This window comes from Pseudorasbora parva, chromosome 23 (genome assembly GCF_024679245.1).
Source record: "Pseudorasbora parva isolate DD20220531a chromosome 23, ASM2467924v1, whole genome shotgun sequence".
In the NCBI taxonomy this organism is placed as follows: domain Eukaryota; kingdom Metazoa; phylum Chordata; class Actinopteri; order Cypriniformes; family Gobionidae; genus Pseudorasbora; species Pseudorasbora parva.
In genome coordinates this window covers 1,534,656-1,561,096 of record NC_090194.1, presented here as the reverse complement: position 1 = coordinate 1,561,096, position 26,441 = coordinate 1,534,656, and the positions used below count along the sequence as shown (strand labels likewise).

Genomic DNA, 26,441 nt, shown 5'->3' with positions numbered 1-26,441 from the left:
CAGCCAAGCTTTGTTGATGCTACGACACACTGGTCGTCTCTGATTGGTGTAGCGGTAGGTATGCAGAGCTGTGATTGCATCGAATTGTTGTCAGTCATATTAAATGGGGCGGCTTTTACCGCCGATTACTCTTTCACTGGCTGTTCACATTCTGGCGGTCGATTGGTCCGTTTAGAGGAAACGTCATAGAAACTTTTTCAGTGCTCTAAAAAAAAAAATTAAATTACTATTGAAGGAAAGTCGTACAATGTTTATACAGTTTAAACAAAACTCCTTTAATTTTTTTAATTTAAGCCGCATCTGGCATATGGACATTTTTACAGCCAGTGATGACGCATTTTAACGGTCATCATTGTAAATACTGCAAAGTTTTCTTATATTTGCTTTTTTTATGTATACATGTATAACACGATAATTTATATTACCTTTGCATCAAATTACAACAACAACAAAAAAAATCGTCTCTTTTTAAAAGTTGTGAAAACACTATTATGGAGTTTTTCTTTCACTGATTGAGCAAATGGGAACACATAAATATATTTAATGTAGTCTCTCATTCACCACACTATAAAAGTTTACCCAACTATGACGACTTCCGCTTCTGAGAAACCTGGAAATGTGAAAAGGATCTATTAGGAATTTAGTTTTAAAACTGAATTTGTCTAGGATGAATACTGTGATATAGAGTATGAGTATAAAAAAACGTGAGAGTGAATACTGTGAAGTAGAGTATGAGAAAGAATACTGTGAGAGTATGAATACTGTGAAGTAGAGTATGAGTATGAATACTGTAAGAGTATGAATACTGTAAGAGTATGAATACTGTGATGTAGAGTATGAGTATGAATACTGTAAGAGTATGAATACTGTGAGAGTATGAATACTGTGATGTAGAGTATGAGTATGAATACTGTAAGAGTATGAATACTGTAAGAGTATGAATACTGTGATGTAGAGTATGAGTATGAATACTGTAAGAGTATGAATACTGTGAGAGTATGAATACTGTGATGTAGAGTATGAGTATGAATACTGTGAGAGTATGAATACTGTGATGTAGAGTATGAGTATGAATACTGTGAGAGTATGAATACTGTGATGTAGAGTATGAGTATGAATACTGTGAGAGTGTGAATACTGTGATGTAGAGTATGAGTATGAATACTGTGAAGTAGAGTATGAGTATGAATACTGTGAGAGTATGAATACTGTGATGTAGAGTATGAGTATGAATACTGTGAGAGTATGAATACTGTGATGTAGAGTATGAGTATGAATACTGTAAGAGTATGAATACTGTGATGTAGAGTATAAGTATGAATACTGTAAGAGTATGAATACTGTGATGTAGAGTGTGAGTATGAATACTGTGAGAGTATGAATACTGTGATGTAGAGTATGAGAATGAATACTGTGAGAGTGTGAATACTGTGATGTAGAGTATGAGTATGAATACTGTAAGAGTATGAATACTGTGATGTAGAGTATGAGTATGAATACTGTAAGAGTATGAATACTGTGATGTAGAGTATGAGTATGAATACTGTAAGAGTATGAATACTGTAAGAGTATGAATACTGTAATGTAGTGTGATTATGAATACTGTGAGAGTATGAATACTGTGAAGTAGAGTATGAATATGAATACCGTAAGAGTATGAATACTGTGATGTAGAGTATGAGTATGAATACTGTGAGAGTATGAATACTGTGAGAGTATGAATACTGTAATGTAGTGTGATTATGAATACTGTGAGAGTATGAATACTGTGAAGTAGAGTATGAGTATGAATACTGTAAGAGTATGAATACTGTGATGTAGAGTATGAGTATGAATACTGTAAGAGTATGAATACTGTAAGAGTATGAATACTGTGAAGTAGAGTATGAGTATGAATACTGTGAGAGTATGAATACTGTGATGTAGAGTATGAGTATGGATACTGTAAGAGTATGAATACTGTAAGAGTATGAATACTGTGAAGTAGAGTATGAGTATGAATACTGTGAGAGTATAAATACTGTGAAGTAGAGTATGAGTATGAATACTGTAAAAAGTATGAATACTGTGATGTAGAGTATGAGTATGAATACTGTGAGAGTATGAATACTGTGAAGTAGAGTATGAGTATGAATACTGTGAGAGTATGAATACTGTGATGTAGAGTATGAGTATGGATACTGTAAGAGTATGAATACTGTAAGAGTATGAATACTGTGATGTAGAGTATGAGTATGAATACTGTAAGAGTATGAATACTGTGATGTAGAGTATGAGTATGAATACTGTAAGAGTATGAATACTGTGAAGTAGAGTATGAGTATGAATACTGTGAGAGTATGAATACTGTGATGTAGAGTATGAGTATGAATACTGTGAGAGTATGAATACTGTGATGTAGAGTATGAGTATGAATACTGTAAGAGTATGAATACTGTGAAGTAGAGTATGAGTATGAATACTGTGAGAGTATGAATACTGTGAAGTAGAGTATGAGTATGAATACTGTGAGAGTATGAATACTGTGATGTAGAGTATGAGTATGAATACTGTAAGAGTATGAATACTGTAATGTAGTGTGATTATGAATACTGTGAGAGTATGAATACTGTGAAGTAGAGTATGAGTATGAATACTGTAAGAGTATGAATACTGTGATGTAGAGTATGAGTATGAATACTGTAAGAGTATGAATACTGTGAAGTAGAGTATGAGTATGAATACTGTGAGAGTATGAATACTGTGATGTAGAGTATGAGTATGGATACTGTAAGAGTATGAATACTGTAAGAGTATGAATACTGTGAAGTAGAGTATGAGTATGAATACTGTGAGAGTATAAATACTGTGAAGTAGAGTATGAGTATGAATACTGTAAGAGTATGAATACTGTGATGTAGAGTATGAGTATGAATACTGTGAGAGTATGAATACTGTGAAGTAGAGTATGAGTATGAATACTGTGAGAGTATGAATACTGTGATGTAGAGTATGAGTATGGATACTGTAAGAGTATGAATACTGTAAGAGTATGAATACTGTGATGTAGAGTATGAGTATGAATACTGTAAGAGTATGAATACTGTGAAGTAGAGTATGAGTATGAATACTGTGAGAGTATGAATACTGTGAAGTAGAGTATGAGTATGAATACTGTGAGAGTGTGAATACTGTGATGTAGAGTATGAGTATGAATACTGTAAGAGTATGAATACTGTAATGTAGTGTGATTATGAATACTGTGAGAGTATGAATACTGTGAAGTAGAGTATGAGTATGAATACTGTAAGAGTATGAATACTGTGATGTAGAGTATGAGTATGAATACTGTGAAGTAGAGTATGAGTATGAATACTGTGAGAATATGAATACTGTGATGTAGAGTATGAGTATGAATACTGTAAGAGTATGAATACTGTGATGTAGAGTATGAGTATGAATACTGTGAGAGTGTGAATACTGTGATGTAGAGTATGAGTATGAATACTGTGAAGTAGAGTATGAGTATGAATACTGTGAGAGTATGAATACTGTGATGTAGAGTATGAGTATGAATACTGTGATGTAGAGTATGAGTATGAATACTGTAAGAGTATGAATACTGTGATGTAGAGTATGAGTATGAATACTGTGAGAGTATGAATACTGTGATGTAGAGTATGAGTATGAATACTGTAAGAGTATGAATACTGTGATGTAGAGTATGAGTATGAATACTGTAAGAGTATGAATACTGTGAGAGTATGAATACTGTGATGTAGAGTATGAGTATGGATACTGTAAGAGTATGAATACTGTGATGTAGAGTATGAGTATGAATACTGTAAGAGTATGAATACTGTGAGAGTATGAATACTGTGATGTAGAGTATGAGTATGGATACTGTAAGAGTATGAATACTGTGATGTAGAGTATGAGTATGAATACTGTAAGAGTATGAATACTGTGATGTAGAGAATGAGTATGGATACTGTAAGAGTATGAATACTGTGATGTAGAGTATGAGTATGAATACTGTAAGAGTATGAATACTGTGATGTAGAGTATGAGTATGAATACTGTAAGAGTATGAATACTGTGAGAGTATGAATACTGTGATGTAGAGTATGAGTATGAATACTGTAAGAGTATGAATACTGTGATGTAGAGTATGAGTATGAATACTGTGAGAGTATGAATACTGTGATGTAGAGTATGAGTATGGATACTGTAAGAGTATGAATACTGTGATGTAGAGTATGAGTATGAATACTGTAAGAGTATGAATACTGTGATGTAGAGTATGAGTATGAATACTGTAAGAGTATGAATACTGTGATGTAGAGTATGAGTATGGATACTGTAAGAGTATGAATACTGTGATGTAGAGTATGAGTATGAATACTGTAAGAGTATGAATACTGTGAGAGTATGAATACTGTGATGTAGAGTATGAGTATGAATACTGTAAGAGTATGAATACTGTGATGTAGAGTATGAGTATGAATACTGTAAGAGTATGAATACTGTGAGAGTATGAATACTGTGATGTAGAGTATGAGTATGGATACTGTAAGAGTATGAATACTGTGATGTAGAGTATGAGTATGAATACTGTAAGAGTATGAATACTGTGAGAGTATGAATACTGTGATGTAGAGTATGAGTATGGATACTGTAAGAGTATGAATACTGTGATGTAGAGTATGAGTATGAATACTGTAAGAGTATGAATACTGTGATGTAGAGAATGAGTATGGATACTGTAAGAGTATGAATACTGTGATGTAGAGTATGAGTATGAATACTGTAAGAGTATGAATACTGTGATGTAGAGTATGAGTATGAATACTGTAAGAGTATGAATACTGTGAGAGTATGAATACTGTGATGTAGAGTATGAGTATGAATACTGTAAGAGTATGAATACTGTGATGTAGAGTATGAGTATGAATACTGTGAGAGTATGAATACTGTGATGTAGAGTATGAGTATGGATACTGTAAGAGTATGAATACTGTGATGTAGAGTATGAGTATGAATACTGTAAGAGTATGAATACTGTGATGTAGAGTATGAGTATGAATACTGTAAGAGTATGAATACTGTGATGTAGAGTATGAGTATGGATACTGTAAGAGTATGAATACTGTGATGTAGAGTATGAGTATGAATACTGTAAGAGTATGAATACTGTGAGAGTATGAATACTGTGATGTAGAGTATAAGTATGGATACTGTAAGAGTATGAATACTGTAATGTAGTGTGATTATGAATACTGTAATGTAGTGTGATTATGAATACTTTGAGAGTATGAATACTGTAATGTAGTGTGATTATGAATACTGTGAGAGTATGAATACTGTAATGTAGTGTGAGTATGAATACTGTGAGAGTATGAATACTGTAATGTAGTGTGATTATGAATACTTAGAGTAGTAATACTGTGAGAGTATGAATACTGTGATGTAGTGTGAGTATGAATACTGTGTGAGTATGAATTCTGTACAGATAGAGTATACAGTATGATTATGGTATATAATTCTAATTTTGTACATGCATGGAATAATTGGATGGCCAACTTTATTCAACAAAATGTGTGGTATACAAAGGCTTACTGCACAGAAAACTGTATTCCATATCTGACATTCCAGTGTGGTGTATGGAAAAGAAGATATATCAAAATTGATCTCCTTTCTGATTCATTATTCTGACTGACTGAAAAAGGGATTGAAAATACAAAATAATTCAATAGTCAGTACTCTAATACAAAACGGAGGGGGGGGGGGGGGGACAGATTATCACTCAGGATTCATATTTCACATACAATTATAAATAGTATGCAGAATCCACACTGCAGTACGCACAAAGCAGTACGTTAGAAGAATCCCATCCCGACCATACCACCCCTTTTCCGCTCTTTCGCCTTCCGAACTGATCAATCACCGTCCATGCTCTCTGACAGCTGACCAATCAGAGACCGTCTTGCGTTCTGCTGCGAGCTTTATATTTCCGGGGCTGCTTTAGGAATGTAAACTATTCAACATGGAGACAGTTGATAAGCTGGAGGCGATGGTAAGCGGGTTTTCAGGCTAACGTTTACATCAAATGTTTTCCCTTGTAAACTGACGCTATGCGTCTGATCGTTAATAATACCGGTGCCGTTACATTAGACAACGTAATGTAGAATAAAACATGAGGAATACATGTTCTGTATGTTCCTCCGACTTCCCCTCAGGTTCGAGGGGAGAAAATATGTAGCAGGATGGCTAACTAGTGCCACGGCTAATGCCAATATGTACTCATATTTACACCGATATCAGTCTTCATATCGTTTGATTACCGTAATGCGCATATTTTGAAAACGAAACATTGGCATTTAGCCCAAAAATGGTTTATTTGGTTCGATATCTGATCGACAGTGCGCGTGCGGGAGGGCCTGTGCCCGCGATACATTATCCCATAATGTTCTTAAACACGGTTAAACTGCTCGGGTTTATATACATCGCAGTTGTTATTAACTGATAAAATGAGTGTATCATGTGTTAGATCTTTGTAACATGTTTTAGTCTGTGAAGATTCTGAGCATTTGCATGCCTGCAAAATCTCATAAAAGGCATTTTTTGTTATTCAATGATATGTATATAAATAAAACCGTAAATCTGTATTAATGTTATTTGCATGAGTATAAATATCATTAGTAAGAGGAGAGATAGGGGGCGCAGTGTTAGCTTCACAGAAAGTGTGTGTGTGTGTGTGTGTGTACAATATGAACAATTATGGATGTTACCTAATAAATAAATAAATTAATATTAGTGCTGTCAAATCGATAAATCGCATCCAAAATAAGTTTGTTTACATCATATTAGTGTGTGTATTGTGTATAAAATTATATTATTAATAATAAAAAAGATACACACTCATGCATCTATATTTAAGAAATATTTGCATGTATATACTTTTTATATAATATACAGATTTTATATATAACTATTTTTGTTAAATATACCGAAACATGGGTGGAGAGCGTTATGGGTAAAAATGTTCTCAAAACAATTTTTAACAAAATTATGTAAACACAAACTTTTATTTTGGATGCGATTAATCAATTTGACAGCACTAATCAATAAATAAAGAAATAAAAAGTAGATGCAAAGTAGCTTTATAGGATTAGTTCACTTCAGAATGAAAATGTCCTGATAGTTTCCTCACCCCATCTCATCCAAGATGCTCATGCCTGTCTTTCTTCAGTGGAAACGTTTTTTGAGGAAAACATTCCAAGATTTTTCACCTCATAATGAACTTTAATGGGAACCAACGGTTGAAGGTCCAAATCAATGAGGAAGAGCTTCAGAGGCTCTGATGATCCAGAGGAATAGAGTCTGATCCAGACAAACCTTAGGATATTTTCAGAACAAATAAACATTTATATACTTTTTGACCTAAATTAACAGTTTGCAAAGGCCTGCCCCCTTCAGTTACTGTTGCTATGTCCTACAAGTCACACACACACACACACACACACACACTACGTGTTCTCATGTAGAGAAAATACAAAGCGGACACTGACAGACAGAACAGAGCAAGTTACTTTTAATATTGATAATTCAACTTAATTATTTTTTTAAAATAGAAATTTAAACAACAAATACCATTTTGTGGCTCTTTAACGTGTCGTGGTAGTGCCTCTCAGTTGAAGCTGCTCGTGAACCGATCATCTCTTTCTTTTAGATCATTGATAAGCATCAAATAAACATGAATGAACACAAAGAAATGTCGTTTCGATCGCGGAAAGACGTCAGTACACTGTTTTTTAGGTTCAGTTCCTCCAAAGTTAATCTACTGATTCTCTTGACTGCTTTGTCGGACAAAATGGCAGATTTGGCGACGTGATTGGTCAGATCGCCTGTCAATCAAAGGATGAATTGCTCATTTTGCGCTGCTGTGGCGGGCCACGTATTACGCAATCACGTCGGAAAGGTCAAGCTGGAAATAGGCGGAAGCATCGCCCCAAATGAACGTGCGAGGATCAATACCAAAAAACTTCAAAATCGTCCAACATCGTTATTTAACCTTTTTTGCTAAAGGGCGTTTGTATTAGTCTTCTCACGAGCGCTTTGTGAACACGGGGCGGTACTTCTGACCTTTCCAACGTGATTACGCAATCCGTGTCCGTCGCAGATCAGCGCAAGATGAGCAATCTAGGTTAAAAAGTATATAAATGTTTACTCTTGGGAAATGTCTGATGGTTTGTCTAAATTATTTGTACTAAATTCCTCTGGGATCATCAGAGCCTCTGAAACTGCATTGATTTGGACCTTCGATCATTGGTTCCCATTGAAGTCCATTATGAGGAGAAAAATCCTGGAATGTTTTCCTCAAAACTTACTTTCTTTCCCACTGAAGAAAGAAAGATATGAACATCTTGGATGAGACGGAGGTGAGAACTATCAGGACATGTTTATTTAGTGAACTAATCCTTTAAATACCATAGTAATCTACACATCTGGAGCTCAGCACTTTTAATGTCTATTGTTTGTAGTGTTAATGTGGAAACTGTGTTCTTCTTCCCAGGGCTTTTTTAATTGCCATAATTTACATGATTGGATTGGATATCTCCGCGTCCAAACGGACCACCCTGAATGAGTACTGTCTGTCCAGTGCCCCTTTTATATTGTACTACTGATAACCCCGTTATTAAAGCAGTGCAATGTTAAAAGGGCATTGGCCAGGGATTTTTCTCAAAGGTAGGGTCAGCGGCGTGGCCGGCCACATCTACTGCTGTTAACAGGTGCTCTGACTTCATTGCACTACTGTATTGGACAGCTAGCAGTGCAATAGTATTGTCAAAGCGTCTGGGAGCAGCTTTGCACAGTGTTTTGCGAGTTTGCACCGTTTTCTCGGTTTTACAGGTCTAATGCTAATTCTTGGGACCCTATCAGTATTGCCTCTGCTGTCCACTGTGTTCAGAGTAGTGCAATATTGCTAATAGGGTTTCAGGTTTTAGATCGCACCCTCGCTCAGATGCTCCTGATTTTTCTGAATGATTACTGAGTGCTTGTGTTTAGATCTGTGTCCTTGTAGTTCCAGAAAGCAGAAGCTGATATAGAATATGTGGAAAAGCGGCTGAAATTTGACTTCATGGCAAATGCGCGTGAAGCAGGAACGTTTGAGGTACGTTTGTATTTGTTCATTTATTCTTTATTACAGGGTTTCAGCGAGTTTTAAATTGCAGCAGAAAGTCTTAAATTCAATATCATGGCATTACATTAGAGCCCTATGAGTTCTGTGATGCAGAATCCAGTCATAAAAATGTAATTTACTGTATAATGAGGAATGTCTCAGAATTTGTCAAATGTTGAATAAATCAAAAGTAGGTCTGACACTTAAAGGGACAGTTCACCCAAAAATCCTCATTTCCTCGTCCTCATGTCGATCCAAACCCGTCAGACTTTCCTTCATCATATAAAGCCATCGAGTCTCTTCAGAACATCTGGAATAATCCGCTCGATCCGTATGGATCAGTTTTAGGATCTCTTTATGAACTTTCTGAAGCGTCAGTGGAAGTTGCTTAGACTGTCAATGGAGGACAGAAATCTCTCAGATTTCATTACAAATATCTTCATTTGTGTCACGAAGATCAACGAAAGCCAGTCACATTTAATTTAACAATTAAAGCAGAATAAACTATACATTAAAACAGCTCTAAATTAAATTGCATGATGTTCTTCCTCAGGATTTTAGTTTTCCAGCACAAATATCTAAACATCTTTAAAGGGTCCATAACACACACAGTTTGTGCCAGTCTGGTGTTAATCTTGAGTATCTGTAGAGTAGTGTTGATCCTTCATATCTCACAAGAGTCTTTAGTTTATCAGATTTATATAATACAGAAACACTGAACCGATTCTTTCTGAAAACAGCCGAGCCTGTGGAGGAGTGCAGTGGGCAGAGCTATAGACACACACACACACACACTATACGTTCAATGATATGCACTTTCGCACCGATTGCCAACAAAACACATTTGATGCAGTTTCACTCACCGCCTGCAGTTTCCACTCATGACTGGGAACACACACACACACACTTGCGGATCTCCGGAAACACAAACTGCATCCACTGTTCCCTTAACACTGGGTTATTTGGGAAGCTGAACTGTGATCTTTCCCTTACACACACACACACACACACACACTTCTTTAGTGACATTGTTGATCTCGTGTCTAAAAACACAACACCGGCGCCGCCGACGGCTCCCGTAACCCGAACCAAGCCCGATTTTGTGTGCTCATCTGGGAGAAGTGCCCAAACAATCTCACCCTTTATGACGTCATGCTCGGAAAAAACTTTCTGACGGTTGTGTGAATCCTGAAGGCACAGAAATACTCCTCATAAGTCAAACTTGTGCATGTTTATGAGAATCAGCTCTTTAACAGTAAATAAGGCAGAATGCAGGAAATTACATTACTCCCCCGTGACATCCATCCAATGACATGCAAAATGAAGAAATTAAGTCTTGTTTTCTGAGAAACTGAACAAAATTAAGTGAGTTTATTCTTAAAACAAGAACAAATATCTGTCATTGGGTATGAAAATTACTCTCATTTGATTTATCTGAACACATTGGCAGATTTTATCTCATGTAATTTCTCTTCTCCAGTAAATGTGTCTTGATTTAAGAATCTTTTAGATATTTCCACTGGAAAACAACATCAGAAGCTTCAGTAAAAGTTATTTCCATATTCTAGTGTTGGATAGAGATATCCACACTTTAAGCTATTCTCTTGTGAAATTAATTAAAAAGTAATGGAGATCTGTTGGAAATTGTATTTTCAAACTTTGAAGTGTCGCTAATACAACTCATTTACATTTAGAGAACATATTGACATGTTATGTTCTTTAATTGGTCTTAAATTTGCCTTCATGGAACCGGCAGAAACCCTGTGTAACTTTGCAGGGAAACCCGGTTCAGCTTCTGGAGAACCTGTCGGCGATTAAAGCGCGCCATGCGTCCCTGTGTGCTCAGGTGGAGGAGATCGCAGCGGAGCAGAAGCGCTCCATGGACTCCATACGAGTCCATTTGGACACCACAGTAGAGCTGGTCCAACAGCTGCAGAACACGGCAGATGTGCAGGTATTCATTTAACAGTGCAAACGCGGCTAATGTTACACTAGAGTACAACATGTGCGCGCACATACACACACACTTTTTTTTTGTTGTGACATATGGGGACATTCCATAGGCGTAATGGATTTTATACTGTACAAACCATATTTTCTATCCCCCTACACTTACCTGTCACACACACACACTGCCCCTAAACCTACCCATCACAGGAAACATTCTGCATTTTTACTTCCTCTAAAAAACTCCTTCTGTGTGATTTATAAGATGTTTTCCTCATGGCGACCTAAAAATGTCCCCACAGGGACAAGGATTTCCGATATTGCCATCTTTTTGTCCCCATAACGTAGGGATTACCAGCCCACACACACACACACAGTGAATTTTTTTTTTTTTTTTTCATGGTTTGTGGTATTTGTGCTGATGGGAATTCTGGTGTTTAAGGTCCCGCCACTGACAGAAGAAGAACAAGAAGCGAGAGATGCGCTCTGCTCGTCCATCGCCGCTTTAAATGTAGAGGTCAGTCACTTTCTTTTCTTTTTTTTGTCAGACCTTCGTTCATCTTCAGACACAGATGAAGATATTTCTGATGAACTGAGCTCTCTGACTCCTCCATTGACAGTAACGCCCACTTTCAAGGTCCAGACAGGAAATAAAGACATTGTTACAATAGTCATGTGACTCCAGTGGTTCAGCCTTAATGTGATGAAGAGATGAGAATACTTTAGTGCGCAAAAACACACAAATAACCACTTTATTCATCAATCGAAAATACAGTGCAGAGCTTTAGGGCGTTTTCACACCTAAAAGTCTGAACCAAAGTTCGTGTTTTCATATATTGTATCCATTTGGTTAGTTTTGGTTTGCTTTCACATTGCAGTTATGCGAGCGCACTGAAGAACTTTACATGAGGCACTGGCGTCCTGTCGTCATTATCTGTGGGCTGCACTTAAAGGGGCGGTGAAATGCTGTTTCATGCATACTGAGCTTTCCACTGTTAAAGACTTGGATTCCCATCCTAAACATAGACAAAGTTTCAAAAACTAATGTTGGACGTTTGATGGAGTATTTCTGTGTTAAAAATACTCCTTCCAGTTTCTCACAAGTTTCGGAGAGTTGTTTTCGAGTATGGGTCGGCTTGACGTTAATAGAGCGGAAGGTCCTTGTATGGGCCGTACGGCTCTTCTCCCGGTAGGGTGCGCGCGCGCGACTAGAGCGAGAGAGGAAATGCACGCCGTAAACACTCTCAGCTGCAGATCCAGTCGTCCGTGAACATTTGACGCGCCGCGCTCCACTTTATTCCTATGGGTGACGTCGAGCGACTTCAACGCTTCAGCACAGCATTCTGGGAAGGCAGCGCTGCATTTGAACCGATTTGAACGCAGAAATGACGGGAAGCTTCACAACATCAGTCGCGTCGCTTCAGTCGCGTCTCAAAGTGGATCTCCACGTTCACTGCTGTCACAGGACTTCACCAAATCATACCAAAGAAGTGTGTTTTTGACGGAGCGGTCCCAGCGATAAAGGTTCGGTCCTGCTTTGGAAGCAGCCGGTGAGTTAAACTGCTTCAGATGTCTGTGCTGTCGGCTATCGTCGCGTGAGTAAACAAAAGTAAACGACACGATCGCGTGCTTCGTCATTCAAATGCGCTAACGGACTCCATTGTTGTTCTCTGTATAACGTTACACTAGTCTGACGTGCAAAACCGTTTTGCTTGCTACTGCTAAGGTTTAGTCGCATACAATAGTCCATAAACCGAATCATGTCCTCATAAACTGCGAGTAAACACACACAAATGTTGAGAGGCCACTAAATACAGTAACTTACATACCACAGAGACGGACGTCCTTATGTTGCCGTTTCTTCTGTTCAATTTATTTCAGCCTCAGATTTGATTGTGGATCATATCTGTATTAGCTGAGATAGCGATGGGTTTCTCCACGCTTGAGGACGTCACCGCTTTGCGCGGTTGTCATTCTTTAGCTCCGCCCACACGATATGCCTCCAGCCGTTCGTTTTTTTCCGGAAAGACTCGGTACAGCCCATATTTCTTTTATAAATATAATAAAACTAAAGACTTTTCGGAGATATGAAGGATGCAATACTACTCTATAGGTACTCAAGATTGACATGAGATTGACTGAAACGGAGTGTTTCACCGCCCCTTTAACATTGATTGGTTTGTTAGCGGACATGCGTCTGACGTCAGTGTGTTGTCAATTCAGCGCGTAACTTTGACAAGAATAAATGAACAGATGCATATCGTTGCCAATACTGTTAATATTATGGCATTACTATCTGCAGCAACAACTGTACTCGAGACAAATTCACCAAATGAACGTCCTCGTTGTGCGAACATTTTATCGGTGCCAACAGGAAAGGAGGAGAAGACTAGGCTACTTTTTTAGCCAAACAATGTATTTTTGTTTCAGTTATGTTTAAATATTATAATGTTATTTTTAAATTTCATCTAGGCTGTATTGATTATGACAAGTGCACAGATGTGCAATATATGTCAAAGACATCCGGTCAGAAATGATTTTGACCACTAAGTTGTTTTGTATTTGTAGAAATTTTTTGTTTTTAATAAATGTTTCGTCCAACTTTTTTTGTTGTTGTTGAAACTTTATCCATGTTTAGGATGGGAATCCAAGTCTTTAACAGTGTAAAAAGCTCAGTATGCATGAAACAGCATTTCACCCCCCCTTTAATGAACAATTAAAATGTCTCCTTTTTGACGCATTCATAATTATCACTTTTGCTGATCTTTGTGCCAAGCTTTGTGTGCGCAATAGGCTAATATATTACGTAAACGCTCGTTTAGAATTCTCTCCAGTATATATTTAAGTAATTAAAATAACATAAATGTGTGCTTCGTCGTCAACTAATGGCTTAAATGAACAACTACTAGTCCAGTAAGAAATACTTTAGTGAGGGGCAGCCCTAGTTTTTTCACAAAGGGCATTCTGGGTTGAGCGAGCGATGGAGGAAATATCTTTATCTATTATATACAGTCTGCACCTATTAAAATGTTAATATTTGTGGTATTATTTGGCTATCTGAACGCATTTCTGTTTTTTTAGGCCGTGCCGACATCCGAACTTCAAACTCAAGCGCAGTCTGAACGTAAGCACAGAAGAAAACCATCAACATAAAGCAGCTGTAACATTTCAAACATTATCTTTATCCATCTCAGTCATTATAATATATGGTTGTTTTGTCTGCAGCACAGAACACACATGAAGAGGTGTCCGAGGGGACATTTGAGACGGTCCCGCGCAGTGTTCGGGGTAACTTAAAGCTGAATGACCTCAACATGCTTTATAAGCAGCTATCGGAGTACTTCTCAGAGAAGAACAGGTTAGTCTAGTCATCTGAGCCCTAACATGATTTATAATGTAGTGTAACTTAAAGGGTTAGTTCACCCAATAATGAAATGTCTGTTAACTCCTCTCCCTAATGTCGCTCCACACCCGTCAGACCTCCGTTCATCTTCACACACAGTTTAAGATATTTTATATTTAGTCAGAGAGCGTATGCAAGTGTATGCACACTATACTGTCCATGTCCAGAAAGGGAATAAAAACATCATCACAGTAGTCCATATGAGACATCAGTGGGTTAATTAGAGTCTCTTGAAGCATCAGAAATACATTTGGGTCCAAAAATAACAAAAACTACGACTTTATTCAGCATTGGCTTCTCTTCCGCGTTTGTGTTCAATCCTCAAATAAAGATTCAAACGGTTATGAATCAGCGAATTGATTCATGATTCGGATCGCCAATGTCACGTGATTTCAGCAGTTTGACACACGAATCAATACGCTGATTCATAACCGAAGACAATAACAAAAAGTCTCAGTTTTTGTTATTTTTGGACCCAAATGTATTTCTGATGCTTCAAGAGACTCTAATTAACCCACTGATGTCTCATATGGACTACTGTGATGATGTTTTTATTCCCTTTCTGGACATGGACAGTATAGTGTGCATACACTTGCATACGCTCTCGGACTAAATATAAAATATCTTAAACTGTGTGTGAAGATGAACGGATGTCTGACGGGTGTGGAGCGACATTAGGGAGAGGAGTTAATGACAGACATTTCATTTTTGGCTGAACTAACCCTTTAAGGCCACCACATGATTTGGTCTATCCAGTGAAAAGTGTTTTCTAAAGCATTTAGTCATTCCTGTCATGTCAGGGGGCCAATAAGCACTCAGAGGATGAAGAAGTTAAACATGAAGGTCAGTGATTCTGCAATGAAGACCTTACAGCACCTTAAACTCGTCGAGCTGGACAAGAAAGGACTTGTGTCGTTGATGGCAAAAGACTGAGAACAAACCAGTAACTTAATCTTAACCGTGACAAAACAGATGCAACCCCATCTAAACTCCAGTTACATCCACCTGTGTGCGCTAGCAAAACCCCTCTACACACACTACAGAACATTTCAGAAACATTTATCTGTAAAGTATATCCATTAACCGGGATTGCATTCATTAGAAGCTAACTTTCTTTTTAAAGAATAAATTTCTTTTTCTTTATTTTTCTGCATAATGTTATGCTGCTGTATTAAATTATATCATGACCTGTTGTTGAATCATTAGATTTGTACAAGAAAGAAAGTGTACAGTATAAGAGTTTATATTTTTTGTAAAGTTAAACAGGTAGGCAAGATCTCCGTAAAGCAAAGCTGTAAGAGTCATTTTGGTATGCAATAAAATGTCTTTTTTATATGTATATACTCGTCCTTTTATTTAGATGCTTTACTGAATGAAACATTTTTATTTTAGCAACATCAAACAGAACATAAAAATCATTTAAAAAATATCTCTTGAACAACATTCATCTGTTAGTCGATAGTCAACATATTGGCACCCAAACTCGAAGAAGGTTTTTCTCATTTAACAGTAAATTCAGCCTAAAGGAACACTAACCACATGCATTGAGCATCTAAAATGGCCACGATTCAGATGTAAGGGACCTTGAGGATATCCGGCTCTTCTAGAGGCGTCTGATCAAAAGCTCTGATGATGAAACAAAACAACGAAATCACAAAAATGAAGCTTGGGGTATTTTCCATCAGGCTAATGTGCTTAAAAGCCAATATTTCTATTATAAGCTGTAAGATTTACACTAGCACTATTGCTGGGGTCAAATGCCATTTATTTTAGGCTGCTTGCGCACCTGTTCGTATGATTAGCTGCCTCAATCTCTCTCAGCTCAGTTGTGTCTTCTACAGAGAGAATCAAGTTTTAGCCAGTTAAACACTAGATTGGGCATTTGAGCTTATTGACTGAACCAAAAAAAAAGAGCCCATAATTCCTTCCACTCACCTGTCTGTATGTAGTCTTCTGGACAGCCGGAGAACTCCCTCACATCCCCCTCTCCTTTTATATCAGACTGAGACACCCTAGACCAAGTGCAGATTATTGTTTACTATATTTTAAAGGGGTCATGAACTAAAAAAATCTAATTTTCCTTGAGCTTTTGACATGTCAGGGGTCCTCAAACTATAAGAATATCCTTTAAGTTTCAGAACTGTTAGTCTAAAAACAGCTTTTACTGAACCCAAGCCGAGATCGACTGGTTGTGAATGAGCCTATAATAGATGGTGAAAGATCGCCTCTGCAGAAGAAGATCGACGCCCACTTCATCATCACAGCTTTGGCCCCGCCCACTTCATCATCACAGCTTTGGCCCCGCCCACTCCATCATCACATCGTTGGCCCCGCCCACTTCTTCATCACAGTGTTGGCCCCCGCCCACTTCACTATCAAAGTGTTGGCCCCGCCCACTGGAGTGTTAGTGAGATGACGAGGAGAGACGAACTGACTAAAAATAACATTCCCTTCCAAAGGATCCTAATGCTGGGAATGAGCTTATTTATTCTCACCAATGTGAAAGTCTCAGCTGAGCCTTATTTATTTGTGTTCGCTACATTTCACTGTGGAGTCTTTGGGAAATCAGTCGCAATTTCAGTCGCAAACAGACTTTTACGATACGGACTCGACAGTAATGCCTCAACATGTGAGTAACCGTGTTCATTCTAACGGCTGATCTGAGACCAGTGGTTTCTGATATGTAATGATTCATGTACAGTCAGATGTTCTTTGTCTATGTGTCAGTAAATCAAACCAGAGACTAAACGCTCAACTTCACATCGTTTCTCTTAGTAGATGAAAATAATCTGTTATTTAAACTGTGATTAAATTATATATAGAAAGCCGTCAAAGAACGCTCACTTTACAATCGCTGGAGCTGTCAATCAAACGGCGCGAGTTAATCAGAGACTGAGTTCTGGACTCGCACTAAAACTCATACTCATACTCAACGCAAAAATCATAGTAGCATTATAAGTGCACCACAGGAAACATTATAAAACAATGCAGTTCATGACCTCTTTAAGAGTGAAATATCATTCAGAAGACACTTTTTCATGTTTCTAAAAAGTCAGATGTTGTTTTTGCAGCAGTTCTCACCATGGGGCTCTGGGGGTTCGCTCTTCTGGGGCTCTCTCTAAAAGCCAACTTTGCAGTTCCTCATCGAGGGTGGAGCTCGCTCTGCACGATTTCAAAGTAGAAGCATCTTACATAATAAAACCTAATAACTTCAATCCAAAACATACAGAAGCCCTGAACAGCCATGGATAATATTTTTTTTCTGTCTTATATCGTGATCACGAGTTAATTTTCTCGTGATCTCAAGATAACAAAAGTTGTTTTCTCGTGATCTCAAGATAACAAAAGTTGTTTTCTCGTGATCACGAGTTTCATTCTGAAATACTGCACTGCACCCAGAGTCTACTGTTGCTGTAGCAACGAACACAACTTTCACCGGCATCTGATCAATGGATAATAAACCGTGCGCTGGATCTTTCAGCAAAATCTTTGCTTCACTTAATAAACATTTTATTTGTGTAATTAACATGTTTAAATGATTGTGAAGGGGGTGCCTTCAGAAGGATGGCAGATTATTCTGTTCTATTCTAAAAATCGTTTAGTTTCGATTCAGCCCATTTTATTTTCCTCATTCGTTTGAAATAACTACATAATTTGTTTGTTATTAGTATCCTGTAGGATAGGCTGTGACTGGAATCATGTACGTTCCTTCTAGCCTTTATTCCATTAAAAGGAGGTGCAGTAGCCTACTCCATATTTCTAAAAACAAACAAATGTTTAATCCAGTTAATATACAGTCTCGTACAAAATACAATCGTTTTAATTACACCGTATCACTGAATTAAATTAGGCTGCAATGCATCTTTACATGGGCTATACATCACATCTAGGCGATACATTGAGTGGCACAATGTGGCAAACTAACGGTTATTTAGACTGCTGATTAAAATGGCATTTTAATGCATAAAAAGGTGCAAATAGAATAGTGACATCAAAATGAGTTAAACAGTAAGTTTAGTAACGCACCAAACGCTATTATAGCAAACTAATCACATTAGACCATTCAGTTAAATGAATTGCCTAATGCACACAGTAGGCTACTGCACCAGTACTTGAGCAGTACAACACAAGGTGGATAGGCTATACCGCACCCCATCAGTTAATTGGTTCTATACTGCCACCTCGTGGCGCAGTTGTGTAACTTAGAAAATATTAACTTGTGATCACGAGAAAACAACTTTTGTTATCTCGAGATCACAAGATAATTAACTTGTGATCACGACATAACAAGACAGAAAAAAAATATTATCCATGGCCGTTCAGGGCTTCCGTAAAAACATGAACAAAATATTGAAATAAAATAACTTGCAAATCACTCTAAAATTGTATACATGAAATAATACATAAATATCCACTCTTTACTGCTCTAGACTTTTAATACAATATTATGAGTCATTTTAAAACAAATCAAAATTTATAATTTCTTATTTTTTCTTAATAGTTCACAACTTATTTATCCATGCACATTATTTTTTGTTGTTGCTCGTAATCTTAATAAGGGTAGGGAAAACTTTGCAGTTCACGACAACTTTTCATGCAGACTTTACCGATCTGAGCTCACGGTGCAGGAGCTCTTAGGGCGAGTCCGAATCCATTTTTGCTAGTTTAATGATGGGAAAATGGTCGGCATGGTCTAAAAGGGTCGTCCCTCGTATCTTAATGAGTCATGGGTGTGTTTTGGGCGTAACGAGCAATAAACCAATCAGAGTCTCATCTCCCTTTCCCTTTAAAAGCCAGTTGTGCTCGAGCCATGAGCGGATTCACTATTGACATGAGGAGAGACTGAACGCTTCTCCAGAGATATGATATGTATTATTTAAAAATATGTGTAAATAATCAGAGTGTGTGTGTTGTGCACCAGCTATAGGCTCATATTACTAACACACTCTTTAAATAACACTGAAATACTGCACTATTGACTTTAGAGCAGGTGTGTGTTGGTCAGTGGTCAGTGGCTTTCAGTTCCTCACAATAGCAACGCTCCAACAATGCTCCTGAACACACCTGGTTTAGACCAGACAACCATGGGGGAGCACACACACACACACACACGCACACACACTCTCTGATGGGTGAACAGATGCGCCAGTGCATTTAATACGCTTAAACGATAGCTAGATGTGAACATGAGAACTGGGTCGAGCTGAAACTAACAGAACAAACTTGCATCGTGCCCGACGGGTGTATGATGGAGCCCAATTTCTGTTTCATTTACAAGTGTAAATGAGATGTGCATACCTAAGGCTGCATTTACACTGCAGGTCTTGATGCCCAATTCCGATTTGGTGACTATATCTGACTGTTTTTAAGACCCACTTACATCATCTTTTCAAAAGCGACCCGTATCCGATATTTGCATTTACACTGTACACTGGGAAAACAGCCCAAGACGTTCTTAACCGGTGAAAGGAAGTAAAACAGCGCGATATGAATGGACGCAGACTAAATGATTGCACAATGTTTTGCTGTCTGCACTGTTCCACACATCTTTAAAGTCGGCAAAACAATTCTCTCTTAAGGCGGAGAAAAAGAGGAGAGCCCTTGACGGGGTTGCCAGGTTTTCACAACAAAACCCGCCCAATTGCAACTCAAAACTGTGTTAAAGTAGCCCAATTACGCATGAAAACCGCGGACTTGGCAAAACTGGATCGCAGTTTGTGTCCACCTGAGTTGACATCATTCGCCTCCGTCCTTTTTTCAATGACGTACGACTCGCATCGGGGAACATCCGATTTGACCGCTTACATGGCAGACGCTAATGCACGCATCCGAATCATATCGGATTTATTTCCACATATGAGTGAGGCCTGAATCCGATCTGAGGATCTCGGAATTCATGTGTTTTTTTTACTGCTTACACGTTCACATGTCATATCCGATCTGTGCCACATGAGAGGAATAATGGTATTGGGTCACTTGAGCCATGCAGTGTAAATGGGGCCTAAGTGTACCGCTATCTGAGTGATAAAGACACATGAAGTGACTAATGTGAATACACCCTAATTTCTGAGGCAAGGTCGTGTGAAATAAAGATGCTTTTCTCGAATCCAAACAGCACTCGAATCATTATGCAGCACATCACTGTGTCAGAAAGTAAACCAATGAAATACCCAATGAAAAATGCATTCGGTTTTACCTCTCAGTTTCATCAAGGCTGAGACTCTTATCGCTTTTTTGAGAGTTTGCATTACTCTCCACTCCAGCTGAGTTGAGATCCTGACGCTGGTCTGAAAATACAAACGCACATCTCTTTAATTCCGTTAAAAACAGAAAATGACACATTCCTGATGTAGATCCGTCTCACCATGTATCTGACCCGTGTTTTCTCCCTTACACTCTTCCTTCCTCTTTGAGACGCCTTCATCATCATCAGAGGACTCTTGCTCACACTGATGTTCAGACGGCTCGTCTCCTGCTTCCTCATCCACGTCACTGTTCTCTACAGTAATCACAGACAGTTTGATTCTCACACCATACTTGAACAAAAAACATCCCATAATGAATGTGTAAAACATTCTCCAGAAAATTTCAGAGAATAAAAAGACAAAGCAAAAATGCAGTCTAAACATTCTAATTGTTTAATTTCTAAACGTTTCTCTCCTTTCTTGCCATATTTATACTTTCCAGAATTGATATGTTTGCTTTGTATCTTTGTAGTGAGCTTTTCTTCACTATAGTTCCCTTTATTTTGCTCACTGTGGTTGAAGTCAGTATTCTTAGCATGTTACGTAAGCTGCTTACATACATTTATTGTGAAAGTTTCTTATACAAATAATTTTCTTCATGTTTATACGTTCAACATTAAGTATAAAATAATAATAATCGATTTTATATATAACGCACTTTTCATTCCGAAGAATCTCAAAGTGCAAAAAGTATAACCGATTTAAGTTTGGAAACAATATATTGGCTGGATTTGTGATTTGCAGTTGGGTTTTTCTCTCTCATATATTCCAAGCACACACCTGCACACACACACACACACACACACACACACACACACACACACACACACAATTTTTTTATTACATACATACACACCACACTCTGACATCCATACCAACACACCCACACAGTTATAGCTGCATAATTTATCAAATTAGCTTTATAATATGCATAAACAAAAAACAGGAACAAAGTTTGCTTTATACGCAAAACCTGAAAAAATGGCACCATCTAGTAAAAAATAGTAAAAATTTAAATTTTGAAGCCTTGCCAACATTATAAAAGCCTATTAACAAAGACTATATAATTGTATAGTGAAATGGTAACGGGATTAAAAATAGCAGTTTTAATGGGTTTCAATGTGGACATGTTTGTCCTTAAGGCCCTAAGTGTGAGTATTTTGTGTACTCAGAGCAAAACAGTTTTTTTAAAGGAAATGGTGGTTAAATATTAAAATTCAAATAAAAATACACACCTGTGGCAAATTTTATGCAGTAAGCATTACCACAGGCAAAGTTATCACAAAAAAAAAACTGAAACAGACACACATGTCCATAAGGACGCACCCCATTGGCAGATTATTTATCTTATTTTAAGCCAAAACTCTCTTCATTTTGAGTTATTTCTTCCCAAAACAAGACAATAACCTTTGCTTGTCAAGTAAATACTTCTTGTTTTACTTTTTTTTTTAGATGTTTGGACTTGAAACAAGACAAAAATACTGAGTAAGAAAAGCATTTTTTGCAGTGTTATAGCAGTGAATTCTGAATGCTCACTGTTAATAGGACGCTCGATCTCTTCACTGGTCTCAGTGGTCAGTCTGGCGCCGGAGCTGGCAGTGGTGAAGTCTGCATTACCGCTGGAGGGAGAGTCCGTTTCTTCCTTAGACAGATCTCTTTTGACTGGAGACTGCAGGACGCTAGACACAGAGGCATTCGTCTGAAAACAGATGCAGGATATCAATAGAAATATGATAGCTGTAAACATATGGATGCCAATAAAAGCTAAAGGGTGCATTTCCTTTTGTCAGATTAAAGCTTCTACAACAAAACAATAAGATTAAGCATTTGCATAAAAAATTTTTTAATCAAACTTATCAAGTGAATTCAAGATGCCAAAACAGCTCCAACAGCTCCAGCTCTTCTGGGAAGGCTTTCCTCAAGGTTTAGGAGTGTGTTTATGGGGATTTTTGCCCATTCTTCTAGAAGTTCATTTGTGAGGTCAGGCACTGATGTTGGACGAGAAGGCCTGGCTCTCAGTCTCCGCTCTAATTCATCCCAAAGCTGTTCTATCGGGTTGAGCTCAGGACTCTGTGCAGGCCAGTCAAGTTCCTCCACACAAAACTCCTCATCCATGTCTTTATGGACAGACGCTTTGTGCACTGGAGCGCAGTCATGATGGGACAGGAAGGGGCCGTCCACAAACTGATTCCACAATGTTGGAAGCATGAAATTGTCCACAATGTCTTGTTATGCTGAAGCATTAAGAGTTCCTTTCACTGGAACTAAGGGGCAAAGCCCAACCCCTGAACCCCCCCCCCCCCCCCCCCCCACCACCACCACCACCAAACTTTACACTTGGCACAATGCAGTCAGGCAAGTCCCGTTCTCCTGGCAACTGCCAAACCCAGACTCATCCATGAAACTGTCAGACTGAAGCGTGATTGGTTGCTCAGAGAACACGTCTCACTGCTCTAGAGTCCAGTGGCGGCTGCTTTACTCCACTGCATCCCACGCTTTGCATTGCTCTTGGTGATGTAAGGCTTGGATGAGCTGCTCGGCCATGGAAACCCATTCCATGCAGCTCTCTCCGCTGTTCTTGAGCTCATCTGAAGGCCACAGAAGTCTGGAGGTCTGGAGATGTAGACTCTGCAGAAAGTTGGTGACTTCTGCGCACTGTGACCCTCAGCATGCGCTGACCCCGCTCTAGGATTTAATACTTTGTGGCTGAGTTGCTGTTGTTCCCAATGGCTTCCACTTTGTTATAATCCCACTAACAGTTGAGCGTGGAATATTTAGTAGTGAGGAAATGTCAGGAATGGACTTATTGCACAGGTGTCAGCCTATCACGCCCCCACGCTTGAGTTCACTGAGCTCCTGAGAGTGACCCATTCTTTCACTAATGTGTGTAGAAGCGTCTGCAGCTTGATTTATACACCTATGGCCATCGACGTGACTGATGTCCCAATACTTTACGCAATATAGTGTATATTTCAGAAATGTGTTATTCAAATATGATTAATTGACTAACATTGCTGCTGTCTCCTGCGCTGGCTGTGGCATAGCTCTCTGTGCAGACAGTGTGGGATGGAGCACTGCCCCATGGTGATGTTTCCAACAAGCTTTGGAGGTGAGGGAGAGGCTCAGTGCCAACCTGCACATCTGAATGAGTCCTACGGCCTGCAATTAAACAGTGTGCACAATTACATAAAACTAGCCCACAGAATGTACTCTGAATTTTGATTAATCCTAAAAGTGTAGCCTATGTAGATGCGTATAATATTTTTGGAGACTACTACTATGGGCCTAATGGGTGTTGCTAGAATATCCAACCACACTCTAACCCTACCCATAACTATCCCTCCACCCCATTAGACGTCCAGAGAGGTGGAGCTGGACGTCATTGGTGTTTTTCTGATTAACTTCATACCTTTTGGGCTGCGTGGGGTGCTGTTACAGGGTGGATGTCCTCTGATGTGTGGGATGGGCGGGGCTTCCGCTGACCCCAGCCACTTTTGGTGCTGGGCCGGTGAACATGATATGCTGGAGAGGTCTGCAATCTCAGCTGGCAAACAACTGATCAAACAAGTAAACCAAAGCACAGAGCACAGACTCAGCTGAAGGAAGTCAATATTGTTATGTTTATCTGCAAAAGACTCGAGACAAAATACACCACCGTTCAACAGTTTTGGGTTGGTAAGATTTTCGCTAATGCTCAGCAAGGCTGCATTTATTTGATCAACAAACACTAAAATTGGTTCCCTTCTGTGGATAAAATAGAAAGTTCAAAAAACAGCATTTATTTGAACTATAAATATATCAGAATAAATGACTATACTGTGTCCTTGCTGAAAAAATCTAACCCCAAATATTTGAATTTATTGAACAATTACACTGCAAAAAATGCTCTTCTTACTCAGTAATTTTGTCTTGTTTCTAGTCTAAATATCTAACAATTCTTAAATCAAAATGCATTTACTAGATCAGTAAAACGCCATAAGATATTTTTTCTTGTTTTGTTGAAAATAAAATCAAAATGAGTTTTTGCTTAAAACAGGCAAAATGATCTGCCAATGGGGTGAGAGAAATAATCTTATTTCTGATTGAAATCTTGGTTCTTGTTTCCGTCCCAATCAGAAATAAGATTATTTTTCTCACCCCATCGGCAGATCATTTTGCCTGTTTTAAGAAAAAACTCACTTCATTTTTAATATTTTCCCCCAGAAAACAAGAAAAATATCTTATGTCATTTTACTTTTCTAGTAAATGAATCTTGATTTAAGAATATTTAGATATTCGGACTGCAAACAAGAAAAAAATACTAAATTAGAAGAGCATTTTTTGTAGTGTATAGTTATTACATCAAATTAATTCCATCTGCTGATTCTCGCACTGATGGTAGGAATGTACCTGTGCACAGGGGTAATGGATTCAGACTCCTTTGAGTCCTCTTGAGCAAGCTGGTATTCTGGATAATAATAAGAGTGATATAAAGGTTAGAAAAAAGGACAAACTTTACCCACAAAACTAGTAATACAAAGATTATTTCATCTGTATACCACTCAGACTGTTTTCCACAGCTTGTTTTCCTTCTGCTGGAGATGTGCTGGGTCGACACACTTCCACTGTGACGTCTAACTCCTCCTCTGAGCTCAGTGACTGAGAAATAAAGGGTTTACCATATATATTAACTACACTAATGTGTTATATCACAAAACTAGCCTAAAAATGTCCACTCTCACCTGGGAATGCTCTGCACCAGATGACGAGCTTTTGGACATGTGGTGTTTGGGTGTGTAGAACACACTAGATGGCTCGAAAGGGGTCTGTGTATAATCCGAACTACGTGAACTTTCCTCATTCTTTGGACACAACAGACATTAAATAGTACACATTTAAAGGAACACTCCACTATTTTTGAAAATAGGCTCATTTTCCAAGTCCCTTAGAGTTAAAAAGTTGAGTTTTACCATTTTTTAATCCATCCAGCCGATCTCTGTATCTGGCAGTAGCACTTTTAGCATAGCTTAGCATACATCATTGAATCGGATTAGACCATTAGCATTGCACTCAAAAGACTTTTACTATATTTTCCTATTTAAAACTTGACTCTTCTGTTGTTACATCGTGTACTAAGACCAACGGAAAATGAAAAACAATTTTTTTAGGCCGATATAGCTAGGTACTATTTTCTGCGTAATATCACTGCACTGCTGCACCCATTGCATGGCAGTAAAGTTCCCTGATTATTACACAGGAATGAGAGAATAGTCTATAATCGGTCTAAAAATCAAAACTTCTTAGTACACAATGTAACTACACAATAGTAATGTTATCTTTGAAAAAATAAAGTCTTTAGTCATTTTTGAGAGCGATGCTAATGGTCTAATCTGATTCAATGATGTATGCTGAGCTATGCTAAAAGTGCTACCGCCAGATACAGAGATCGGCTGGATGGAATCAAAAACGGTAAAACTCAACTGTTTAACTCTAGGGGACTTGGAAAATGAGCCTATTTAAAAAAAAGTGGAGTGTTCCTTTAACATTTTACATATGCAGAAATGTTCAGGTCATGAACTGAGAAATCTAATATTGCTTTTGACACACAAGAGGTCATCATACTATAAGAATATCCTGTAAGTTTCAGAACTGTTAGTCTTAAAACAGCTTTTATTGAACCCAAGCTCAGAGATCGACTGGTTGT

The 26,441-nt window shown here is 38.1% G+C and overlaps 2 protein-coding genes across 5 annotated transcripts in view; one reads left to right on the top strand and one right to left on the bottom strand.

Moving 5' to 3' along the window:
* The first annotated feature begins 5,988 nt into the window (after positions 1-5,988).
* ska2 (spindle and kinetochore associated complex subunit 2) lies at positions 5,989-15,852 on the top strand. The gene is made up of 7 exons (XM_067432730.1): positions 5,989-6,055; positions 9,065-9,154; positions 10,941-11,117; positions 11,553-11,627; positions 14,192-14,234; positions 14,336-14,468; positions 15,314-15,852. The coding sequence occupies exons 1-7, from the start codon at positions 6,026-6,028 to the stop codon at positions 15,444-15,446; spliced, it is 681 nt and encodes a 226-aa protein (XP_067288831.1). The 5' UTR covers positions 5,989-6,025; the 3' UTR covers positions 15,447-15,852.
* Positions 15,853-15,868: 16 nt separating this feature from the next.
* Positions 15,869-26,441, bottom strand: part of LOC137061986 (inactive serine/threonine-protein kinase TEX14-like) — a 35,405-nt gene continuing 24,832 nt past the window's right edge. For 2 of the 4 annotated variants that reach the window (XM_067432726.1, XM_067432728.1), the window contains 12 exons: positions 25,480-25,599; positions 25,297-25,396; positions 25,148-25,205; positions 24,168-24,313; positions 23,769-23,917; positions 22,295-22,457; positions 20,878-21,012; positions 20,710-20,800; positions 17,595-17,675; positions 16,448-16,525; positions 16,300-16,350; positions 15,869-16,139 (listed from right to left, as the gene is read on the bottom strand). In XM_067432726.1, the coding sequence (XP_067288827.1) occupies positions 16,082-16,139; positions 16,300-16,350; positions 16,448-16,525; positions 17,595-17,675; positions 20,710-20,800; positions 20,878-21,012; positions 22,295-22,457; positions 23,769-23,917; positions 24,168-24,313; positions 25,148-25,205; positions 25,297-25,396; positions 25,480-25,599 (1,230 nt within the window). In that variant the 3' untranslated portion in view covers positions 15,869-16,081. The remainder of the gene's footprint in view (positions 16,140-16,299; positions 16,351-16,447; positions 16,526-17,594; positions 17,676-20,709; positions 20,801-20,877; positions 21,013-22,294; positions 22,458-23,768; positions 23,918-24,167; positions 24,314-25,147; positions 25,206-25,296; positions 25,397-25,479; positions 25,600-26,441) is intronic. The other 2 variants (XM_067432727.1, XM_067432725.1) reach the window with 2 other exon arrangements.